Raw genomic sequence first — 21,977 nt, 5'->3', positions numbered from 1 at the left:
ATGTTGCCCTTAATTTGGATGGTATGTTTGTTACCCCGTTGTTGGGATTGAATTCCCTTTTATCACAAAGCCTTGTAACCAGATCCGTAAACACTATGTGGAAACCGAACAGGACAAGTATCGCTGTCTGCAACACAGCAGCCTTTGACCTCAACTCACGCACAGAGCATTTGTGCAGATGTTTGACATTTCCCAATGTGGGGCACCGGGTGCATTTATAATCTGAAGTAATCGATAAAAATCTAATTTAAGCACATCTGCTTTTAACAACGTTATCTGGAGATTGTTACATAAATATTTTGGTTTTCTCGGAGAAGATCCCAGCTCATGAGAACTCTCCATAGCCAACCCATTCCAACCAGCCTGAAACTTTCACATTGCCGAAGAGTACGTGGCCGGAGTCCAGCTTGAAACAGCTGCTCAGCTCCAATGTTACAAATCACTTTCTCTGTCAGGCTTTGATTTCCAGAACTGTTGTTTTTCTGCGTTTCTGGCTTAGTTTTGCCTCATTGTGTATGTGTGTGTGTGTGTGTGTATGTATGTATGTATGTATGTATGTATGTATGTTTCCCCTCCATCCTCCTTGCACAATCATGATCAACTTTTTATTATAGGAAATGAATCATTTTAAAGTTCACTTTAATGACAGCAAACTTTTCATAGCTTAGGACTGACAAATATTTCCCTGCCAGGGATCTTTTAACCATTTGCAATTTCCTTCCTTCTGTCACAGCTGTGATAGCAAAAAAAAAAAAAAATCACTTTGGAAAGACGTGATACAAGTCCGTATCAACTCTGATTTTTTCCTCTGCTTGGATTTTAAGCTGCTGGTTCTGCCCTTTAATTTGTTATTATTTTTCAAGTGTACTAATTTGCCGATCTTATCAGATTGTGCAAATGTCTTTTAAAAACCCACGGCAGCTCCTGCACAGAGAGTCAGCCACTCAGAGTAAACATGGTGAGACGGTGGGTGGGTTGTTTGTAAACATTAGGAGAAGTGGGCCATCCAAGGCAGCTGAGCCAAAGGCAGGGGTCCTGAGGGTCAGAGGAATGTAATAGGGAGAATCTGGACCATGTGAAGCTCTTCAGGGATATCTTATGTTTCAGATGAGTGGAGTTTGTTGTAAACAGAGTCTGAATGAAGACTAAAAAAACTTCTGGAATTGGTTAGGTCTTTTTTTTTTTTTTTTTTTTTAACTTTGTGTTGTTTCCATGAACAACACTTAGTCTGTACAGTGGTTCTGTTTTTTGCCGTGCCCCCTTTGAAGGGGACTGCACAGCAAGATTTTGGAGGTTATTAAACCTAACACTTTTAAGAATTGTTTAGCCACTTCCTACAGTACTGTGACTTTCTGTAGAGGCTGTGCCATCCAGGGAATTAACCAGGTACAGCATCAGTTAGATTTTGGCATCTGAAAAGATCAGGCCTCAATGTTTGAACATTAATAATCAACTTATGATGATTTTGTGAACAATTTATCATGTGGTGTATTTTAATTTCTGCTCCATGGTGGAAGGGTAATTACTCAAGCAACATTGAGTCAGAATCCAGTATTTTACCAGTAGTTGTGTCAGAGTACTCTGGGAGACGAAGACTATTCATGTTCAGTTGAATGAATCCCTTGGAGAAATATGCTAGGTTGTGTCACACAGGCCTGCAGGAACCACTCATTAATGGTTGATCTATGACTAAATTGTGTATTATCTGTCATAAACATAACATTTGATAGGTATAGATATGTCCCGGTGCTGAACAGCATGACTAAATAACTCTGATGGAGTTGTAAGAATACATTTACAGATCTTCTAAGATAAGCAGACATTGGAAGGCAGTCTCTGTCTGGCCTCACTGGGGGGTTGTGGGGGCGGTGCTCAGCTGGGCTCTCTGGGGCTCGGTAAATGAAGAGAATTTACTTCAAACATCATCTCCTCCAGGAAAGAATGAGGCTAACTTGCTGTCCTACATGAGACCCCAGCCAAGATCTTCTATCCAGGCAGATGGACAATCTGAAGACTGTGAAAACTGGCAGCTGCTATTTTCAAACTTTCATATCAATTTGATGTTTTTGTGAATCGCTTCGTGCAAGAAACTAAACAAAAAACAGCTGTGGAATCATTGATAAATTTGGCCAAATGGCCCTGTATATTGTAAATAGCAGCATGGACCATAAATAATGATACTATGTTGCATCACAATACAAGTGCTGCACAAAACAATTATTCGACTCTTAGGATGTTGTTTTCTGGGAGTTGATTTTCACTTGAAGTTGAGGAACTGCTGCATTGAATAATCATATGTATTGAATTATCTATCACATGGGAGGAAATGGGGCAAACTGATTCACCGGTGCTATGTAACACCAAGCACAAATCTGAAATCCAATGCCAGGTACTGTACTGGTGCTTTTGATACTGTTTGTAAAAATCCTCTATGCAAACGTTGTTGGTAAATACTCCTTCACTATAGCAGAGACCTTATTTAAGTGTGGTTTGCACTTTTTTGTCAGGATGTTTTGCATAGAAAAAGATGGTTTAAATATTTGTATTTCCTTGAAAACAGAACCCAACTGATTTCTAGTGCCCACGTTGGTAAGTTAATTTTTTAGAAAAATTGTTTAATCTTTCTCGCTTTCACTAGTGTGGAGGTGCTTTGCAAAACTAACCAACACACAAAAAAATATGCTGTTGGCTTATCTCAGACCCATATCAGGCGTGGGTGATTTTTAGTTTGTAATTTTAAAGCTTTTTTTACATTTGGTACCCTACAGTCTGTAAATCTTTTAAAAGTGCCCCCTGGAAATGCATATCGAATTGTTCCCATCCCTTTGACCTCTGCTGCCACAGTGGGTCTGCCATCGTTCATTTTAATCACAGGGGAAAAACAACTGACATGTTCACTAATGCATTAAGAAATATGAAATGGCCTTTGATCAGACTGGATATCGGCCTACTTACAGTGAACTCTGCACTGCTTGAAAGGGGATACAGGTCCAGAGCGCTCAGTTTTGATTGTATTGTCAGGTGTTAGAAAAACAAGACTCCCTTATAGTAAGGTAATAGTGTTTTGTATAACATTTTGCTCTCGTTTTTCTTTTGTTAGTTATTCTGTAAACAATACCAAGCAACCATAATTAAAACTATCTTTAAAAAGTTATTTGACCAGAAATGTTATTTATTTGATGCAAGAACCTTTTTTTTGTCCCTAATTTAAATCCCATGCAGATGTTGCCACCCTTAGGTTAACCTGATGCTGCTTTCGCAGAAAATTAAAAAGCCTTAATGTTTTTTTTTTATTCAGGTTTATAAACTGAAGCAAACCCAAGTAGATCTGTTTGATCCCTGCAGTGATTGCAAACAACCCCCCATATTTCCTATTGTACCTTCGCTTAGCATATATGTGATTGTGCTTTGCATGACCAATTACAATTACAATTACAATTAGTGTACATTTGACAATTAAAATATCATAGCAGTTATGATATACACAAGAGGCAGGCAATTCTGCTTTCTGCAGGTTTTATATGTACCTCTCCTTTAGCTGCTTTAGTATCAGGAGAGTAAACTGTGGGTGAGCTGACATCTTATCTTAATCATTACTTCAATTGAGTAATTAGGACTTGTGGTGAAAGGAACACAAGAGCCCCTTCGGGCCCCTAAGGAATGGAATCACTGGTAACATAATCCATGAGAGCCTAGTTATTGGACAACACAATATTAAAAATGTTTTTTGTTTTTTTAATAGTCTTTGTCTTAGCCAAAGAATTCTAAAGGCTGTGGCCCCTGACATAGTGCACCTATTACACACAGCTTAACATTTGGCATGGCTAATAGACCACCATGCATGGATTGTCACTCAGAAAAGCTCTCACTTAATCTCATGACTAGAAATTACCTTAGGACTTTCATAGATAATGTATTTATTAGGGCTGTCAAAATTAACGCATTAATAACGCATTAACGCAAATTAATTTTAATGGCAATAATTTTATTAACGCGCGATTAATGCAGCGCGCATTTTGACCCATAGCCTAGCCCGTAGTTGCAGAAATGGAGATGCAGCCATAGCGAGCCATAAGACAGGAAAGGATGCAGCAGCAAAAAGAAATGGAGAAAGAAAAAGGTCTTCTGAACGGAAAATTCATATACAAAACGATGTCTGAAGTTGTCTGCATTGATTGTCGATGTGAATTAAGTTATCACCGCAGCACGTCGAGTTTAAAATATCACTTGATGGCGAAGCATACAACTGATGCAGAGAGCTCTCCTCCCCCTTGCCAAAGGCAGAGCACACTAGATAATTTGCAGCGGAGACGGATGGACAACTCCACAAGCAATAGACTCACCACAGCGATAACTAAATGGGTGGCTAAATAACTAAATGTAAACAGGCTTGTGTAAGTAAATTGCTCAGTGCAAAGAAAGAGAAGTAATGGGAACCTGGTATTTCTATGTTATTTTTTTCATGTGTCTAATAGACCGGAACAAGTTCTTTGAAAAACATCTATTACCTTTGAAACGTGTCTAGTCTTCATGCTCTATGTTAAGTATGGTTTCAATAATAATAACATAGATTTGCATAAAGCATCCATATTTGTCCATGCCCATGTTGATTAGAGTATTAAAAACTTGAAAAGTATTAATTTAAGGTACATTTAGAACAGATAAAAATGCGATTAAATTGCGATTAATCACGCGTTAACTCATGACAATCATGCGATTAATCGTGATTAATTTTTTTAATCGATTGACAGCCCTAGTATTTATTTTCATAAACATTAGGTAAAATGTAAATAGGCCTATATGTTTGTACTTTTTGTAAGGTTATATAACAGAAAATAGTCATGCTTTATTCAAGGAGCACTTATTTGCATGTATTAATTGTTAACAACACAGTTATAAACACATTATTACAAAGCTTAAAACAAACTTAGGTAGCATATAGCAAGCAACTTACTATTACACCTTTATTTATGCTGTCTATTAAGAATTACATTCCACTAATTATTACATATTTATTAATGATATCTAATAATCTTTAGTACTTGTCATATCTAACTCTTAATACAGACAAAGAAATCTGTTTGGAATGTATATTAACCCTGACCGTAAACAATAGAGCTTGGTCAGATTTCTGTTTTATCTTTTCAAGAATATCTTTATTATGAGTCAGGTGCTGTCATGTTGTAAGACCTTGCTCCTGTGGCCACGGACAGCTTGCAGTGATGTTTTCCTTTACAGTATAAATGTTACCTTATGTGTGAGAAATGGTGTCGGGCCCAGCAAGGTGCACCAGGCTAAGGTATACTGCATGTAGACTACTAATCATTGTGTAATCATTACAGCTGAATCTGTGCACTGTGTAGCCTCTTTTGTATGAATACAGCACTAAATGCAGTGCATTTAGATGCAAGTTCTGTCAGGAGGTGGAAGCTCCACAAAATGGCTAAACTGACTGTGCCAGTATGACAGTGTGTGCTTAGGTGGGGGGGCTGGCTTTATCCCTGTTCAACCATGTATACACTGACAGCAGCCCTTTTTTCCTGTGGGGTTTGGGTTCAGGTGTAGGTCAAGTGTTATGGGAAGTGCTGTAGCTCTGTTAACTTGAAAGTTACAAGGCCAGGTGACGCCGAGCCGTGTGTGAATATTTATACAGAGAGCTTTACGAGGGCTGGCGGGCCGGTTCTGAGTAAGCAAATGGAACACAGACATGAGAATGCTTTTCTGCCGCTCCTGTCATGGTCCTGTTCTCTCTCAGGGCCTTATCAGTGGGAGCTGTAGCCCCCCTGTCCGTGTTAATCCTACAATAGACAGAGAAGAGAACACATTGTGTCAAATGCTTCAGTATGTAAATCTTGCAATCATGCTGCTCTGGATGGAGTACTATATTGCTTTCTCAGTGCGTTGTTCATTTTCTGTGTCAAGCTCTACATCAGACTTCCATAAATGGTAATCAGATTTGCCAAAGGAATATAACAAAATTTGATATACATTGTACTACTAGCCATAATGGGGAGGAAAAAAAAAATAGGAGGCACCCTACGCATCATACAGCAAAGAGCTACTTCATAAGGGCTGGGTGGTAATCCCTGTGTTTTGGCCAAATCTGATACCTACATTTTTGTTATACTCTTTCAATTCGAATATATATCTGTATGTGTCTTTTCCTGCTACAGAATCTATAAGTCTTTAAAAAATGTCCCCCTTCTAGCACTGTTTGAGAATACTGTTTGCTTAAGGGAAAAACTTGTTTTCAAACTGCTGTCGAAATCAGTTTTTTTTGGTGTTTTTTGCTTTGTTGTAGAAACGCTTGTTTATCTATTTTAATTTGCTTATAAAGAACTCCAGGAGGAGAAGGAGCAACAGAGATACACTTGCTGTACCTGAAGTAATGCTGATGGGGATAAGGCAGTTCTGAGCCTCTTAGAAGGACCTTGACTGATTTGAATCTCCCTTGACATTAGACAGTTTTTGCTATAGTAGTGTACCTGCTCCGTGAGAGAGTGCGAGAAAGGCAAAGCATCAGACGTCAGTGCTTTATCAGTGTGTGCTCCAGGTAGGCCCAAGTCTTATCTCTCTGTTCCAGGCTGCAGTAGCTGGGCACAATGGCCCGAACTTCACTAAGCAGGTTAATTAATCCACCTTCCTCCTTCTGCCAGACTAATAGGCATTCAAGACTGTTCTTTGTCTCTTTTTCACTCAGACGTAGTTGCTCATGTATGCATCAGCCTTGCCTATACTTATCAAATTTCTCCATTGTGTGGTTCAGTCCCAGCCACACTTGACTAGGAGAGAGAGTTTCTTCCCCTCTAACGGACTACATTATGAATTCCATTAATTCACATTGCAAAAGGCGATGTAGAGCAATTGAATTATGCTGTCTACAGAAGACAGTCCTTTTTTTCCTTTTCTTTTTGTTAATTATATATTTTCCTGAAAGATTCTATTGTCCCTATGTGGCCAGATTTGGTATTTATTTTTCATTTAAATCCTAACTGTGTGTTATTTATTCTTAATTGTAGTCGCGTTCTTACAGTTGTTGAACAAAACATGGCAAGTTTCTATAGAGATTAAAATCCAGTCCTGTGTGTATAAATCCATAGATACATTTGAACACTTTCCATTTCCAAATTCTTCTGTTAAAACCCCATCTCACTTGATTTGCTCGTTCTGGGATCCTTGACCATTGTTGCTCTTTCACCAACACAAGTGGGCTCAGTTCGACTATTTTGAGCTTCTTGGTCAATACAGCACAAGGCTTCACACTGATGAACCCTAATTTGGTTCTCCCCAGTTCAGGACTTCAGAGGCAGGTCAGACACTATTATTTGTGGCAGTTCCCTTTTGTCTTTTCATCAGTTCATTAGCCACCTGAGTTCAGCAGCTCTGTGACCTGCTGTCGAGGCACTGGAGGATGCGACAATGCCTGCGAGAGCCCATCATCGTTGTCAATACTCCCTTCTGCACTATTGGATTGTGCAGCCGCTCTCTGTTTACAGAGGCTTTACAGAGCACAAAGAGGCTTGAATTAAATTAGATTGAATGAAATAATCACACTTATTAGCCACTGACATCATGTTGCTTGTAAGGACAGAGTTGCTTGGATCTCCAGAAGCTCTCTCTTCAACTTTTCATTTCAGTTGACATCACTGTTACATGTGCCTGTTTATGTTTAACCAATTACATTGGTTGATATAGGATAGTGTTATCTTACTCCCATTATTTCTCTAAATAGGAAGTATCACTGCAGATTAAAGAGATGAGGAAACTTAGAGTAACACACGTCAAGAGCATGCAACTATTGTGAAACATTTTGTGATTTGCCTAGTGCCTAAATGCATGTGAGCAGTACTGCCTTTTTGTCACTTGTTGATCACTATATAATTAAATTGCATTTACGTGTTTGTATGGGCTTTTTTCCTCCGATATTTTTCCACAAATATACCTTCTCCACACTTGGCTTGGTCAGAACCACAGAACTTGACTGTGGCGCTCGCTGGTATTTCTGTGTGACAAGGTTATAGGACAAGGCCTCGGGGGGCACCATTTAGGTTAACTTGTTGACCGTTACTCAAAACATCACCTGCCGATTGACACCACGTCCTTGTTTGACACATTCCAGGCTTTTTGTAAGTGTTAAAATCTTCAAAGCACTTAATACACTGACCCATATCTGGCCTGTTTTGCCCTATTGTAGACGTAGTAGTAATTTATAAAAGGAATAGATTGGTCTGCACAACGTGGTCTCTGTCTTACATCTCTCATGACCTGACCCCTCATTTTCCTACATGAGATTGCAGACTTAATTGTTAATCCTTCACCTAGGGAAGCTACACTTGAAGGAGTCTGCCATTGCAAACCTCTGCCACTTACTGTTAGAGAGACCCCATATCTCTTCTTTGTTCACATCTAAAACTCACACATCTCTTCTATGTTTTCTTTTGACCTCTTGCCTTTCAACTGAAACTTAATAATAGTCAAACCCATTTTGAGATTGAACTACCATTCTTAAATGGTCCCTCAACAACAACAAAAAGAAACGTATTTGTCACTAAAATCCATTTCAGACTGCTTCCTGGCTTGTTTTTGGAAACTATGAAGTACATTTTTGTTTTCCTTTGCTAAGTCGTAAACCCACTGAGAAAGAAAGGCTGAACACAGTTTGTGGAATTGGTTTTTATTTCAAAGCAGGGAAAGTATTCTGTGAATACTTTCTCAGCCTTGGGTAAATAAACTCTTGGACAGCATATATCTTGTACTTGACTAGAACAGAGAGGAGCTGAATAGAGAAACACAAGTCTGATCCCAACTGATTGATCTACTCAACTTAAGAGCCTGTTGATTTGAGAAGCTCGGGGTTTGCTCTGTGTCATTGATCTCCAGACTTCTTCCTGTTATTGCAGTGGTGCCCAGTGATGAAGACTGAGATTTTGGGTTGCTGCATCTTGAATCTCTTACAGATGTCGCATTAAAGGCTAGCTATTTTGGCCACCAGTGTATTCTTCAATGGTCTTGTCAAAACAAGTTGTGAGAGAATAAGAAAAAGAGAGAGGTTAGAATTCACTGATGCATAAAGAACTGAGTGTCACCTTGGAAATGTTTAGTGCTGTGCTTTTTTATGTTATGGGTCTGTCTTTCTTACAGTGCCGTTTTAGATTATTTTCTTGTTCAGATTTCTTGTCAGTTGCCTTTATCAGAAGCAGTGCATCAGGTATTTATTTAATTTCTTGTATTGTGTGTGTGGGGAGGTAAATGATCTCAAATCAACTAAAATGTTTTTAATTGGAAATGTGAGAACACATCATGACCATTGAAGAAGTGATGCACAGGCCTCTCTAGCTGGTTTTCATGGTGATTTCTGGGTTTGTGTCTTCTGTCTAGGTTGGTTTCTCAAGCACCATCGCTACATTTGGGAGTTAACTTAAATTCAAAACTTTAAATTAATTTAAAACCCTTCAGCAGAGGGTATCTGCTTTTGTAGTACTTTATGCTGTCAGTCAACTGTAACTCCCTTTCCATTTAGTAAATACCCCAACCACAGTGAAAGCTAAGCAAAACCACAGAAGAACAAACAGACTCTCCTATCTGATCAACTTATCCCCCCCCCCAAAATAAAAGACAATTTGAGTTAAAGGCCAAGGTCATGAACACATATTTTAACTTATTTTTTTCTGGGGAGCTCAACACAAATACAGACAAAAGAAATGTACTAAGTATTCGAGTAGTGACAGTGACAAAAATGGCTGCTGAAAATTAGACCAGATCTGAATTACTACACTTAGTTAAATTATGAAAACAGGGCCTCGCTGACTATGACCTAATAGGTCAAATTGGCTACTAAATGTATAGGTACCTTGGCGGAAAGTCCTAGATAGGAAAATAAAAAACATAACGAAATAGTGTGATGTGAATAGAGATTTCAGGGTCTGGAAATGACCCCTTCACTTCAGGGCAAATAACAAACCTGTTTGAATAGTAAACTATAGCTAGCTAACCAAATATAATATTTCCTTACAAATTGAGAGCATTTTAAAGTAGTAGGCTTATTGATGGCTAGGGAAACATTGCTGTACAAAATGTAATAGTTTTTTTCTTTTGCAGTAAATTTTTCACGTAATTTTGTTTCAGTAAGAGATTCCCTATTTTGGGTCTCCTCTGTTCGCGTCTTGCTTGCCTGATGTAATTGTCTATTTTTGTGGACTCTAGTTAAGAAGTTAAGGCATGCCTCTATGTTTCTCGATTGGCCTGTATAATGTTAGTCAGTTATGCAGAGTTCTGGTAGGATTCTTCAACAAAAAACTTCAGCTTTTAAAAAGAAAAAATAAGTATACATTTCTGAACTGTGGATGTTGTTGCATTGTAAGCCATCTTGAATTCTAGTTTCTATGCAGTTGCTTGTCATGTCCTGTTTATTTTTGTTCAGTCCTGCCTGACAGCCCCCACCCCCCGTTTACAATACACAGTATCAATTTAAGTTTTATTGACTGTTCAGCCCAGGCACAGTATGCTCTGTATTTTTTCTTTGTCAGTCATGCTTCATAAGGCACTATTAAACCCAATTGTTTTCTTCTTCAGGTCCACACCAAGTTCCACTGTCGGCAGGCCCATGCTCCTGGCACAGACACCTCCTGTCTGGCCTTCTCCTACGATGGGACCCAGTTGGCATCTCGAGGAGGTAACAAATGCGCTGCAGCAAGGGGCAAAGAGAAGCTTGCAAGCTGTGTGATGCATTGTAGTGTATGAGCATCATCTAATAATATTTCACCCCAAACTCCTGAGAGTATTGGGAAAGTACCAGTTATGTCAGATAACCGTAAGCAACGCGATATGCGTGTCTACCAGCTTCAGGTGAAAGGACACTGTCTTGTCTTCTCTTTTTGTAAGAAATAGATGCCATACAGAGTCCTGCCTTGTGTGAGGAATATCTGTGTTTGGGACTGCGTTCCCAGTATTTTTAATGAGCACTGCTGGAAACTCTTTTAAATGCTCACTGTGGTTATTTATTTTGAACAAGCTCTAGGAGGTTTTAATTGGTTTTGTCTTTGATGAATGTTTTGTCAATACCTGTATTTGCTGCTTCAGCTTTTTTCTGACGCTCACATTTTGCACTGTAAGCATTACAGACAGCTTTTAGTCTCTGTATTCAACTAAAGCTCTGTGCCTCAGTGTCTTCATAGCCATGCTCTCAAGACCTGTGCTGTGAAATGTTTATTTTATGAAATTCAAAATAGATTTGCATTGGTCATAGATATCTTTCATTTGCACTTCGGTTGACAGGAGATGACACTCTAAAAACCTGGGACATACGAAATTTCAGAAAACCGCTCAACGTGGCCACTGAGTTGGCAACCGTCTTTCCCATGTAAGTTTGGGGATTTTTTGTTTCTGGGGGAAATAACAGACTGGTACTGTGCAGGACTTCAGCCTTAATGACTTCTGAATGAGCTGTCCATGTGTAGATTATTTGAAAACACCGGCTTCTTTCCTTTATACTCAGCTAGTCCATTTTTAATCAATACGGCTCACCAATACCACTGTCATACTGACTTAGGAGACCGAAACACAGGAAAGGGCACAGAAAAGCACCCATCCATCCAGTGCCCACTTTGTTTCACACTGCAGGCTCTCAGTGCAAACAGTAGAGCTAAGGCAGCAGTCAGAGGACTGTACACCCCCGCCACCAATGATATTGCAAACATCCTTGGGGCTCATTGAAGGAGCCTTCTTAAAAACACAGCTATTTGCCTCTTCAGGGTCGACTGCTGTTTCAGTCCTGACGACAAGCTCCTGGTAACTGGCACATCTGTGAAGAAGGGAGAGGGAACCGGGAAGCTGGTTTTCTTTGACCGCGTGGCGTTCCAGAAAGTATACGAGATTGAAGTAACCAGCGCAGTAAGTTAACTGACTTGGAGAGGACAGTGTATCAGGATATAATGCAAATCATGTTTGTCGTTTATCGAAGAGAGTCTGGGATGAAAAAGATACAATTTCCAAAATTCTGGAGTATTTCTCATCAGAAGCATGTGTGTCAGCAGCTCCGTGTTTTATCCTTGAGGGAAAGACCTTGTTCTTCTTTTGCGCAAACTACTTGTCAGTTCTTAAATGGAATAGGTAACGCAGCTTAAGTGTTAAAATCGTGCATCTCTCTCTGCCAAGACCCTGTCTTTTATTAGCCCTTGGGTCAGTTTCTGTCGTACTCTAGTCAACCGATCGTTATAAATCTTAACTGTTTTTGCTGTGGTGTAGATTTCATATATCTAATGCCAGCATAAATTGTATACTCATGCCACATGTTAATATACACCTTTCATTAAAATACAAAATTCTGTCATCAGTATCTAAGCTTGGGCCAAAAAGTTTAGTAATGGTGTCTTGCAGAAGTGCTGGAATTTGGAGACTGACATTTTTCCTTACTCAGGCCCCTGACTTGGTAAATATCTTGGGTGCAAGTCTGAAGAGAAATCCATTGCTTTTTTTGTATTATTCTTTAAAGACATAGGAGAAACAGGTAGCCATTTTGTACAGGTTGATGAAAGGAATTAATCTCTCCCTTTACGAGATGTACCTTCTAATTTTTTTATAACTTCCATGTATTACATTGGAAAATTCAGTACTCGGGTCATTACTATGCTTTCAGAGAAAGATATAAAATATCATTATCATGTGTATATATAATTACTCTTCACAAGGAGGGGTTCTTATTGATAGAAAATTCTCAGAAAAGTCAACATTTACTGAATCAAAAGATATAGGAAATGTGATAGCAATGAAAACATAACCCAGACAGAAAAAACAAGAAACAATGGTCATTAGAAAGATCAAATGTCTTTTCCTAACCTGCACCTAATTTGCTGCTTGTTAATTTCCTGCATGGAAATTTGTCATATCTGAAAAATCAGAAATGTTGCATCTCTAAGAAATGTATAAGTTGCAACATGGAAATCTGTAATGAGATGGGCATGGGGCATTGTTGACTAGAATGAACACTAAAGCATTAAGATTGACCAAAAGAGCAACAGCTAGTGTGTTATGAGCAGATAAAAGTGCTGTAACTTTTCAGTGAAAACATTATTCCTTTCTTCAGCATATTGCAAAACCTTCAAGAAAATGGCTAAATACATGTCAATTACTAATGACAGAAAATGAAGAACTGCAATTGAAACTGATCCACAGGTGTCACCAATCGCCTCTGACCTCGACTCCAACTAAATGTACTTCGATGAGCTTGACAGGAGACTGGAAAATAATAGTACAACCTACAGCAATAGTGTCTGGGAGATGATTGGGACTGAATGGAAAAGGAAATAGTCCGCAATATGGTGCTAAAGTTATGTGACAGAATTCCCAAAGTATGTGCATCTGGGATTGTTATCAAGCCTGTATACTTTGATCAATCTTTGCAATAAAATGACAGCAGACAATTTACACTTCAACTTTAAACTATGTATGTAGGTATGCAGAAAGGTCATCTGCATTCAAGTCATTCCCCAGAGCAATAAACAGGATTCCATGTAAGAAAACATATTAGAATAAGAATACAGTGTACATTTTCATTTGTATCAATAATTTACAATGCTTCACCCTCTTTAGATTTATCAAGATTGTCCAGGTGTCCACATGATTTCAATCCCCATTGTAAACTGTTGCATCCTTAAGATTAATGAGAGGGTTTAGTTTGAGCTCATTTATCTGAGACATTCCTCAGTGTTCCCAAGAAATAAATATGGTAGAAGTCATGGGGCAAGAACAGCCAAAGACAACACTACAGATCGTTAGAAAAACAGATCTGAACTCGGTCGTCTTTAATCTCCAAGCACTAATTTCCTTTCATTAGAGACCACAAACTTCAATCTGGCATTTAGATTCTGTGGGCTTAGATTAACAAAAATCCACCTTGAAGAGTGAAGTTGTCGTGAATTTGTATTGTTGGCTGAGATCTCTATAATTGCAATAGACATTACTGAGATAAAGACTAGTGTAAAGTTGCAACAAGTGTTGAATATCAAAGACCCATTTGTGAATGCAGAACAGCAGACATTTGCTCTAATGAAATATGGGTCAGAGGATTTTCATTAGCTATTATGCATGGCAAAGAAAATATTCTATTTACTTAAGAGTATAAAAGCAGAGTATAAAATATTTTAGCTTTTTCTTAGCAGCATAACCAGTTCACTTAGTTAAGTAAATGCCATAAAACTACCCTGTATTTCAGAGACATTGCATTTTTTGATTGCCACACATGTCTGCACTCAGTGACCTCACACCTCCTTATCACAGCTGGACAGATTATTTTCAATTCTTCTACTTTGTAATCAATAGCTATGTGTCGTGTCAGATGTCACATGGGTGCATTGGTCATTGATCTCACTTTAATTGATTGAAGGCTAAATATGTACAGGGAGGTTTTACCGTCTCACACTCATCTCCGGGAAGAGTTACTCTGCAATCACGAACAGCAATTACCTGAAATTCAAAGAGTCCAACAGATGGGATTATTAGCACGTGAATTCCAGTAGGGTGGACTCAACCTGTACATACCAATTCTTCACCTTTCTCAGTCTAAATTTGAGTGCATTAAGAGGTATGACAGCAGCTGTACCTCTAGCTGTTACAACAGTTGTAAGGTCATGCTGGACATTGGTAAGCTGCTACAAGACTCTTGCCAGCAAAGACTCCCATGACGTTTTATTCCAATCTTCCACCATTTTATACCTCATAACACAAACATTAACATTCGATCATGTCAGCCCATGAAGTCAAAAGCACATTCCAAACTATCCAATGTAGGCCTTGATGAAATCGGGATGGAGTATGTTTTTGCCAGAAAGAAATGCTGTGCAGACATTTCTACGGTTTGCAATGATGTTGCCAGGTTCTCTCCTGAGGTAGAGCAGGGCAATGCTGTCTTAAAAATGGACAATGGTGGCCAAAGCAGAACACTTTCTGACAAGAGTCAAACAAGCCTTTCGTATGAAACGGGGAAAGATGGACTCTGTCTGCCACTGTATAATGCATGTACACTACATCTTGTTTTTCAGTCATTTCCCTGGGACTTGAGCTGGTGTAAATGTAGTCATAACACACGTTCCTGACACGGATTCATGGCTCATAATTCACTGATGTAGACTGTAAGACTGACATTTATTCACTTTAGAGTAAACGGATGATGTCTCGTTTAAGAAGATGTCTGTAATCACACTTTTATGCAAGAAAGTTGGCAAACTTTAAGTATACAGAAAACATTTAGCAAGGTGCCTATCCAGGATGAGGAGGCTTTACACGGTTTGAAAGAAGCCAGCTCGGCCCTTCAAACTCTGTCTTTTGTGCTGAACACTAACGGATAACAATTACTTGTCTTTGGAAATTGCTTCACATTGTTTGCTTAACATTCCTTTCTGTGGTTGCTTAAGGATTTAAGTGCAGTTCTCATGAAAACACGGCACATGTAAAGTACAAATACATCCTGACTTAGTTTCCCCCATCATAATTTGTTACTTGGTCTCACACTTCCTTCATGTGCGCTGCCTACCTTGCGTCATGTCTGTGTGCAGCCGTGAAGTGACTAAAAGTTAGTCATGTTTTTCCATTGTGCGTGTAAATGCATGTTAATCATCACACCTAAGGATTAAAAAAAACTTTCACACAGCCTTTTACAATTTCATATCAACTTTTCATTGTTTTTTTTTGTTTTTTTTTTCATATTGTTGTATCCGCTCCTTAGAATTAGATGAAAACTATGTAATTTAGTTTCCAAGTAACCAGATTGGAATAAGTTTTCAGTGGTACATGAGATGGGAGAGGTTGGAAGCCAAAAGTAGTGCGGTCTGCTGGGACTCAGTGATAAATCTGGAGCCGTGCCTTTAGACTTTTTCTCATGCGTCCTCTTCTCCTATTTGTCTGCCTGCCTCCCAGTTTTGTATCGTTTAAAAATAAAATAAACTTTACATTTTTATGTGCTATATCAATGAAATCTGCAGTTCTTCTGAAAATCATTTTATGGGAGAGCTTCCAATAATCCTTAGCCTTATTTACAATGTGTGTCAACAGAAAAAGTAGTGGATTCATTTTAGAGGCGAGTGCTGACTTGATACTGTGAATTAAATAAACAATTAGCACTTATGGATGGGGAGGAGGCTTGAAAGCTAAATTCCCTAAGCATTGTTTCTTTTCTTTTCCCCTTTCATCCCTGAGGTTTAACTGGGCTTATTTTGCAGGCTGGTAAAAGGTGAATGTGCCTTGCACCGTGTGCTAGAAAAGATTGACAAGTGTGATTTGAGCTACGATCCCAGAGGTGAAATCTAAGTCTTGTTTTGCCATTGCATATTTTCAATTTTCACTTTCTTTCCTGTATTTTGCAACATGGGAGTTTGGTTCATTATTACACATGTACTAAACAGACATTATTTTGGCCCCGTTCTGCAATTCTAGAAGTCCTTTCCTACTATAAATGAAACAGCATCTTCATTTATTGGGGCGGTATGAAAAGAGACTTGGTTTAACCAGCCCTGAGTTCTGTGAAGACGTTAACATTTTTTGGTGATTTTTCTTTTATTTTTTAAAGCTTTTTATACTATTTCTAAGTGCTCAATGTTTATAAATATACGAGAGATTAGGTGGTCTGTTGTCAGTACCCAGTGAATTTTGGTTTACTTCTGTAATCTAAGCAATGTGAAGACCGCGGATTAGTGTAAACCAGTAAAATGAGCTCTCCCATGTTAGGCCTTAAATTTATGACCCAACCTAGGGCTTGTTATTCTTTCTAAGACTGTAGTTGACTACAACAGCCCCATCTGCCCCATACAGCAGCCTTTAAAGATATATATATATATAAATGTTCGCATCTATATCTGAAAAACATTACCTTGAAAATGCTGGAGTCTAAAGATCCTGCTTTCTGTGTCACCTGTCAGTCTTCCCATAGTCACTAGGAATTAAATACTGGATTGTGAAAGCAGGATTGCACAACTTGATTTTAGCGATTCATCCTATAAGCACCTGTTGCTTTACCTCTCTGAACCAAAACTGCCACACAAGCTGCCTTAGCTGTGCCATACTGTCTGGTCTAGATAGCTGCAGAGAGAGAGACGCACACACACACACACACACACAAACACATACACACACACACACACACACATTCATACATATATAACAGTTGTAATCATCCTGTCAGAAGCCCCCTGCTTGAGTGCCATTGCATTGGCCCGCAATTAGGGTGCTCAAGCGCAGCTGTCAAAACTTCTTTGTGCGCAAACTATCTGGTCTGCCCACGGGGCCCCTGAACTCTCTTGCCGAGTGGCCTTGTGCAGCGAATCAGTACACGCTATTCAACCAGACCCCTTCATACCTTCATGGTCACTGACGCAGAAAGCTACTGTGGTATTTCAGTAAAAGAAAAGGACCAGAGTTTTTCTTTGTGTGTGTGTGCGCGCGTGCGCGTCTGATTCTTCACGTTTTAGCAAAACAGCTTTGTAGCAGCAGGCCGTGCGTTCAAGGTTCTGTGAAAATAATATTTTTCATAAAGTAGCTTTTAAAAACAAAATAAAAACTTCAAAGCAGACAGATGGGAATTCAGAATGCCATGTGTGGACGGACAGAGGTTTGTCTGGGCTTTTGGCAATCATGTGGTGTTTAGCTTCCCATGTCTTCCATAATGGCTTTGTGAAATAGAAAGTATTCTCTCCAAATGGCTAGTGGGGCATTAAAATGCAACCAAACATGTATTTTAACTATGGAGATATATTATCAAGTATTGGAAATCGAATATGTCAGATCAGAACTTAATTTCACAAGGATATTATTTTCTTTGTAGCCACCTCTCAATAAAAACCAATTGACAAAAGAAATGGACCTCAACCCAGGATGTATTTTGTGGATTATTATTATTATTATTTGATAAACTTTTGCGTAATCTGCCTGTGAGCTATGTCTGATGTTTTTTGTTGAATAATGTCCGTACAAAGCAAATCTGTGGCAGGAGCTCCCAAAAGGTACAGCCAATAAAAGTTTCTGCCTAGATTGCAGGGTGTGTCCTCAAGCATGGATTGAACCGTTTTCAACTTCCAGTTGCGCCATCGCTTTTAGCTTCCAGAGGGGAATGCGTAGTTAGCCCAGCACTGCAGTGTTGGGGAAGACGTCAGCTTGGCAATCCTCAGCTCATCGCACACAAGAGACTCCCTGTGGTGTCTCTGGCATTTGCAGGTCATTGGCAGTTCCATTTGCATGAAATCTTCAGATGATATTTGGCTGTGGATATGTTGGGCTTGCAGTGTGAGAAGTATTGCATTGCTTTAACAAAGTTGCTATTCTCACCACAAAAAGGTGCCTTGAAAATGAAAATGCATTGATTGGTCACTGGTGACCTGGAGCTTTCAGATGATTACATTCCTGTTCTATACATATCAAATTCCTGTTATCTCCCAAAAATGCATGTTTGTGTTTTCCATGTACAAACATTTTATGGTCAATTCATGTGAATGGATCATGGGCAAACCTAAATTCCACTGGCATTTGTTCATTATTAAAGAGTCTTTGTTTAAAGATTTGGTTTTGGGGTAATATTGGTTAGACTTTTTTCTGTCTTTGGAGGAAAGATGTCCTTTCAGAAAGAACCTGTATTGCAGAGTACTGACATCAGAATTCAGACTGATTCAGTAATCCTGTAAGGCTTCTGCCAAAGCATTTTATACAGTTTTAATTCTAATTTATTTAGTTAGATAGTGTCTGCATGATAGTCTTCACTATAGCACCAGAATGGGGGGTTTGCAGTAACAGGATATATTTTAGATAAAGTTGTCTGGCATCACATTTCTCTGTAATCTCCTTTGTAAACATTGAAATGTACACTCACCTAAAGGATTATTAGGAACACCATACTAATACTGTGTTTGACCCCCTTTCGCCTTCAGAACTGCCTTAATTCTACGTGGCATTGATTCAACAAGGTGCTGAAAGCATTCTTTAGAAATGTTGGCCCATATTGATAGGATAGCATCTTGCAGTTGATGGAGATTTGTGGGATGCACATCCAGGGCACGAAGCTCCCGTTCCACCACATCCCAAAGATGATCTATTGGGTTGAGATCTGGTGACTGTGGGGGCCAGTTTAGTACAGTGAACTCATTGTCATGTTCAAGAAACCAATTTGAAATGATTCGACCTTTGTGACATGGTGCATTATCCTGCTGGAAGTAGCCATCAGAGGATGGGTACATGGTGGTCATAAAGGGATGGACATGGTCAGAAACAATGCTCAGGTAGGCCGTGGCATTTAAACGATGCCCAATTGGCACTAAGGGGCCTAAAGTGTGCCAAGAAAACATCCCCCACACCATTACACCACCACCACCAGCCTGCACAGTGGTAACAAGGCATGATGGATCCATGTTCTCATTCCGTTTACGCCAAATTCTGACTCTACCATCTGAATGTCTCAACAGAAATCGAGACTCATCAGACCAGGCAACATTTTTCCAGTCTTCAACTGTCCAATTTTGGTGAGCTTGTGCAAATTGTAGCCTCTTTTTCCTATTTGTAGTGGAGATGAGTGGTACCCGGTGGGGTCTTCTGCTGTTGTAGCCCATCCGCCTCAAGGTTGTACGTGTTGTGGCTTCACAAATGCTTTGCTGCATACCTCGGTTGTAACGAGTGGTTATTTCAGTCAAAGTTGCTCTTCTATCAGCTTGAATCAGTCGGCCCATTCTCCTCTAACCTCTAGCATCAACAAGGCATTTTCGCCCACAGGACTGCCGCATACTGGATGTTTTTCCCTTTTCACACCATTCTTTGTAAACCCTAGAAATGGTTGTGCGTGAAAATCCCAGTAACTGAGCAGATTGTGAAATACTCAGACCGGCCCGTCTGGCACCAACAACCATGCCACGCTCAAAATTGCTTAAATCACCTTTCTTTCCCATTCAGACATTCAGTTTGGAGTTCAGGAGATTGTCTTGACCAGGACCACACCCCTAAATGCATTGAAGCAACTGCCATGTGATTTGTTGGTTAGATAATTGCATTAATGAGAAATTGAACAGGTGTTCCTAATAATCCTTTAGGTGAGTGTATATCTGGATATAACTGAAAACATTTTAATTCAAAAGTTTAATGTGATTTAACCACTCTATTAATTTAGTTTCAGATCACTTCATACTAGATTGAACTAAGCTTTTATTAATCACACCTTATTTATTCTTTTATTTCTTGGCAGAAGCTTAATTCAGTAACTGGTGCTTGATTTACACTCTACTCCCCTGACTGCCAATATCACCTGATGAGCAGCTATTGTATCCAATCAGTGTATTAGTTTATTTATTAACAGGCAAAAAACAACTATGGAGCAGACCTCCCTTACGCATTACGCATTACATGAGATTACACTGATCCTTTGAAGCAAAATCACAGCAGAAGTGTCAGGCATTGTACAAGTTACTTTTTTCATTAGCAAACTCGATGATTGTAGTCTTTGAGACAGATGCATTTAGTTCGTAAACAAACAGAACACAACATCTACTTGTTTTCACAGGGTAGCCTTTCAAGCTGCCTTGTCTTGGTTTGTCTGCATGCTTGCATATACCATATACAGTATGTCCCTGAATTGTCATTATTTGTGAGAAAAATGTGTTTCAGTAGTCCAGCATTCCACTTTCAACTTGCTATTGTCAGTTGTAACAGTACTGGCAATTTCAGTGGCCAGAATAGATACTCCATCTCCAACACTGCCCTGGCCGCAATTCCAAGAAGTTTTTACCCATGCTCTGAGACTGTTTAACTGTCTGACTGTTTATCCCTGTTCCAGGTCCCTCTTGAGCTTGAGGGGAAGCTGCATATATAGACAAAGCTAAGTGTCGTGACAGATTCTTAAAGCAAAAAGCATGATTTATTTGTATTGATCTAGCTTGCAGTTTGTTAGCCTTAAAAAAGAAAAACAATAACAAAAACCAATGAAGCAGCTTTCCTTGTCAAAATGTGAAAATGATGCAACCCAGTGGCAAGAGTGTAAACAGACTGTTAAATAACGAGGAAGCAAGATTTTGTCGTTCATTGGCAGTTTGTTATTTGTATGTGTCTGAGTTTAGACCACATAATTGCCTCACTACTGAGATAACCTAACGTAGAGTCAGATTGCAAAATGTGTGATTACCGGGCCTCATTTAAATATCATCCTCATTGTAATAATAATTTTAAAATTATCTGTTTTTATTTATAATTTCTTTCATTATATATTTAATGAATATCAAGATACATTCTTTATGCAGGCATTACAAATAATAAAACATCTTAATTAAAACATTTAAACAACCCTAGTTTAACTCTTTGATATAAATAAAAACTGTTATACAACACAGTGTAAATAGTTTACTTCCAACTCTTTTACCACAAAGAGCAACAACAAAAAATATTTGAAAGAGCCATGCTTATAACTTGGTTATGCAATGCTTACACATTTTTAAACAAGTTACTATAAAATGATAAACAAATATCAGTAACAGACCAGTTTTCAATCTGTCTAGAAACCATATCAAAATTTTAAGCTACCCAAAAACTGCAAATTACAAGCTTGTCCCCAATCTAGGTTTATTTTCTTGTGCTATTTTCTATGGTTTACGGATAAAAATGCTATTAGATTATAGTTTTTAATTTGCAATTGGCATGTAAGCCAAAATGTTGACTTGTGCAAGGCCTAATTCTGACAATGAAGTGAACTGCTGACAACAGTTGCTATATTAATTGGGAGTCCAAGAACAATGTGACTCCTGATTCTGACCAAGATAATTTAAAATTTGAGAACCTCAATCAAATATATTTAAAATAAATACAAAAAATAAGGATTAATTTCCTGATAATTTTCTGTAAACTGATTCGATTGACAGTTTAGTCTGTTCCAGCAAATTATATTTTTTATATTATTATACTTTTTTTTTTACATACAACAAAGTCAGTCCTCTTTAGTCCCACTAGCCTGTCTGTGGGACACATGG

At 38.7% G+C, this 21,977-nt stretch overlaps 1 protein-coding gene across 3 annotated transcripts in view; it reads left to right on the top strand.

Annotated features, from left to right (window-relative positions):
- wdr70 (WD repeat domain 70) overlaps window positions 1-21,977 on the top strand; it is a 96,256-nt gene that overhangs the window by 57,320 nt on the left and 16,959 nt on the right. For all 3 annotated transcript variants that reach the window (XM_066712176.1, XM_066712175.1, XM_066712177.1), the window contains exons 11-13: window positions 10,573-10,672; window positions 11,275-11,359; window positions 11,751-11,889. In XM_066712176.1, coding sequence (XP_066568273.1) covers window positions 10,573-10,672; window positions 11,275-11,359; window positions 11,751-11,889 — 324 coding nt within the window. The remainder of the gene's footprint in view (window positions 1-10,572; window positions 10,673-11,274; window positions 11,360-11,750; window positions 11,890-21,977) is intronic.

Source organism: Amia ocellicauda, chromosome 8, assembly GCF_036373705.1.
Source record: "Amia ocellicauda isolate fAmiCal2 chromosome 8, fAmiCal2.hap1, whole genome shotgun sequence".
Lineage (NCBI taxonomy): Eukaryota > Metazoa > Chordata > Actinopteri > Amiiformes > Amiidae > Amia > Amia ocellicauda.
Note: the sequence above shows the minus strand (reverse complement) of the source record. Positions and strands in the feature narration are given on the sequence as shown.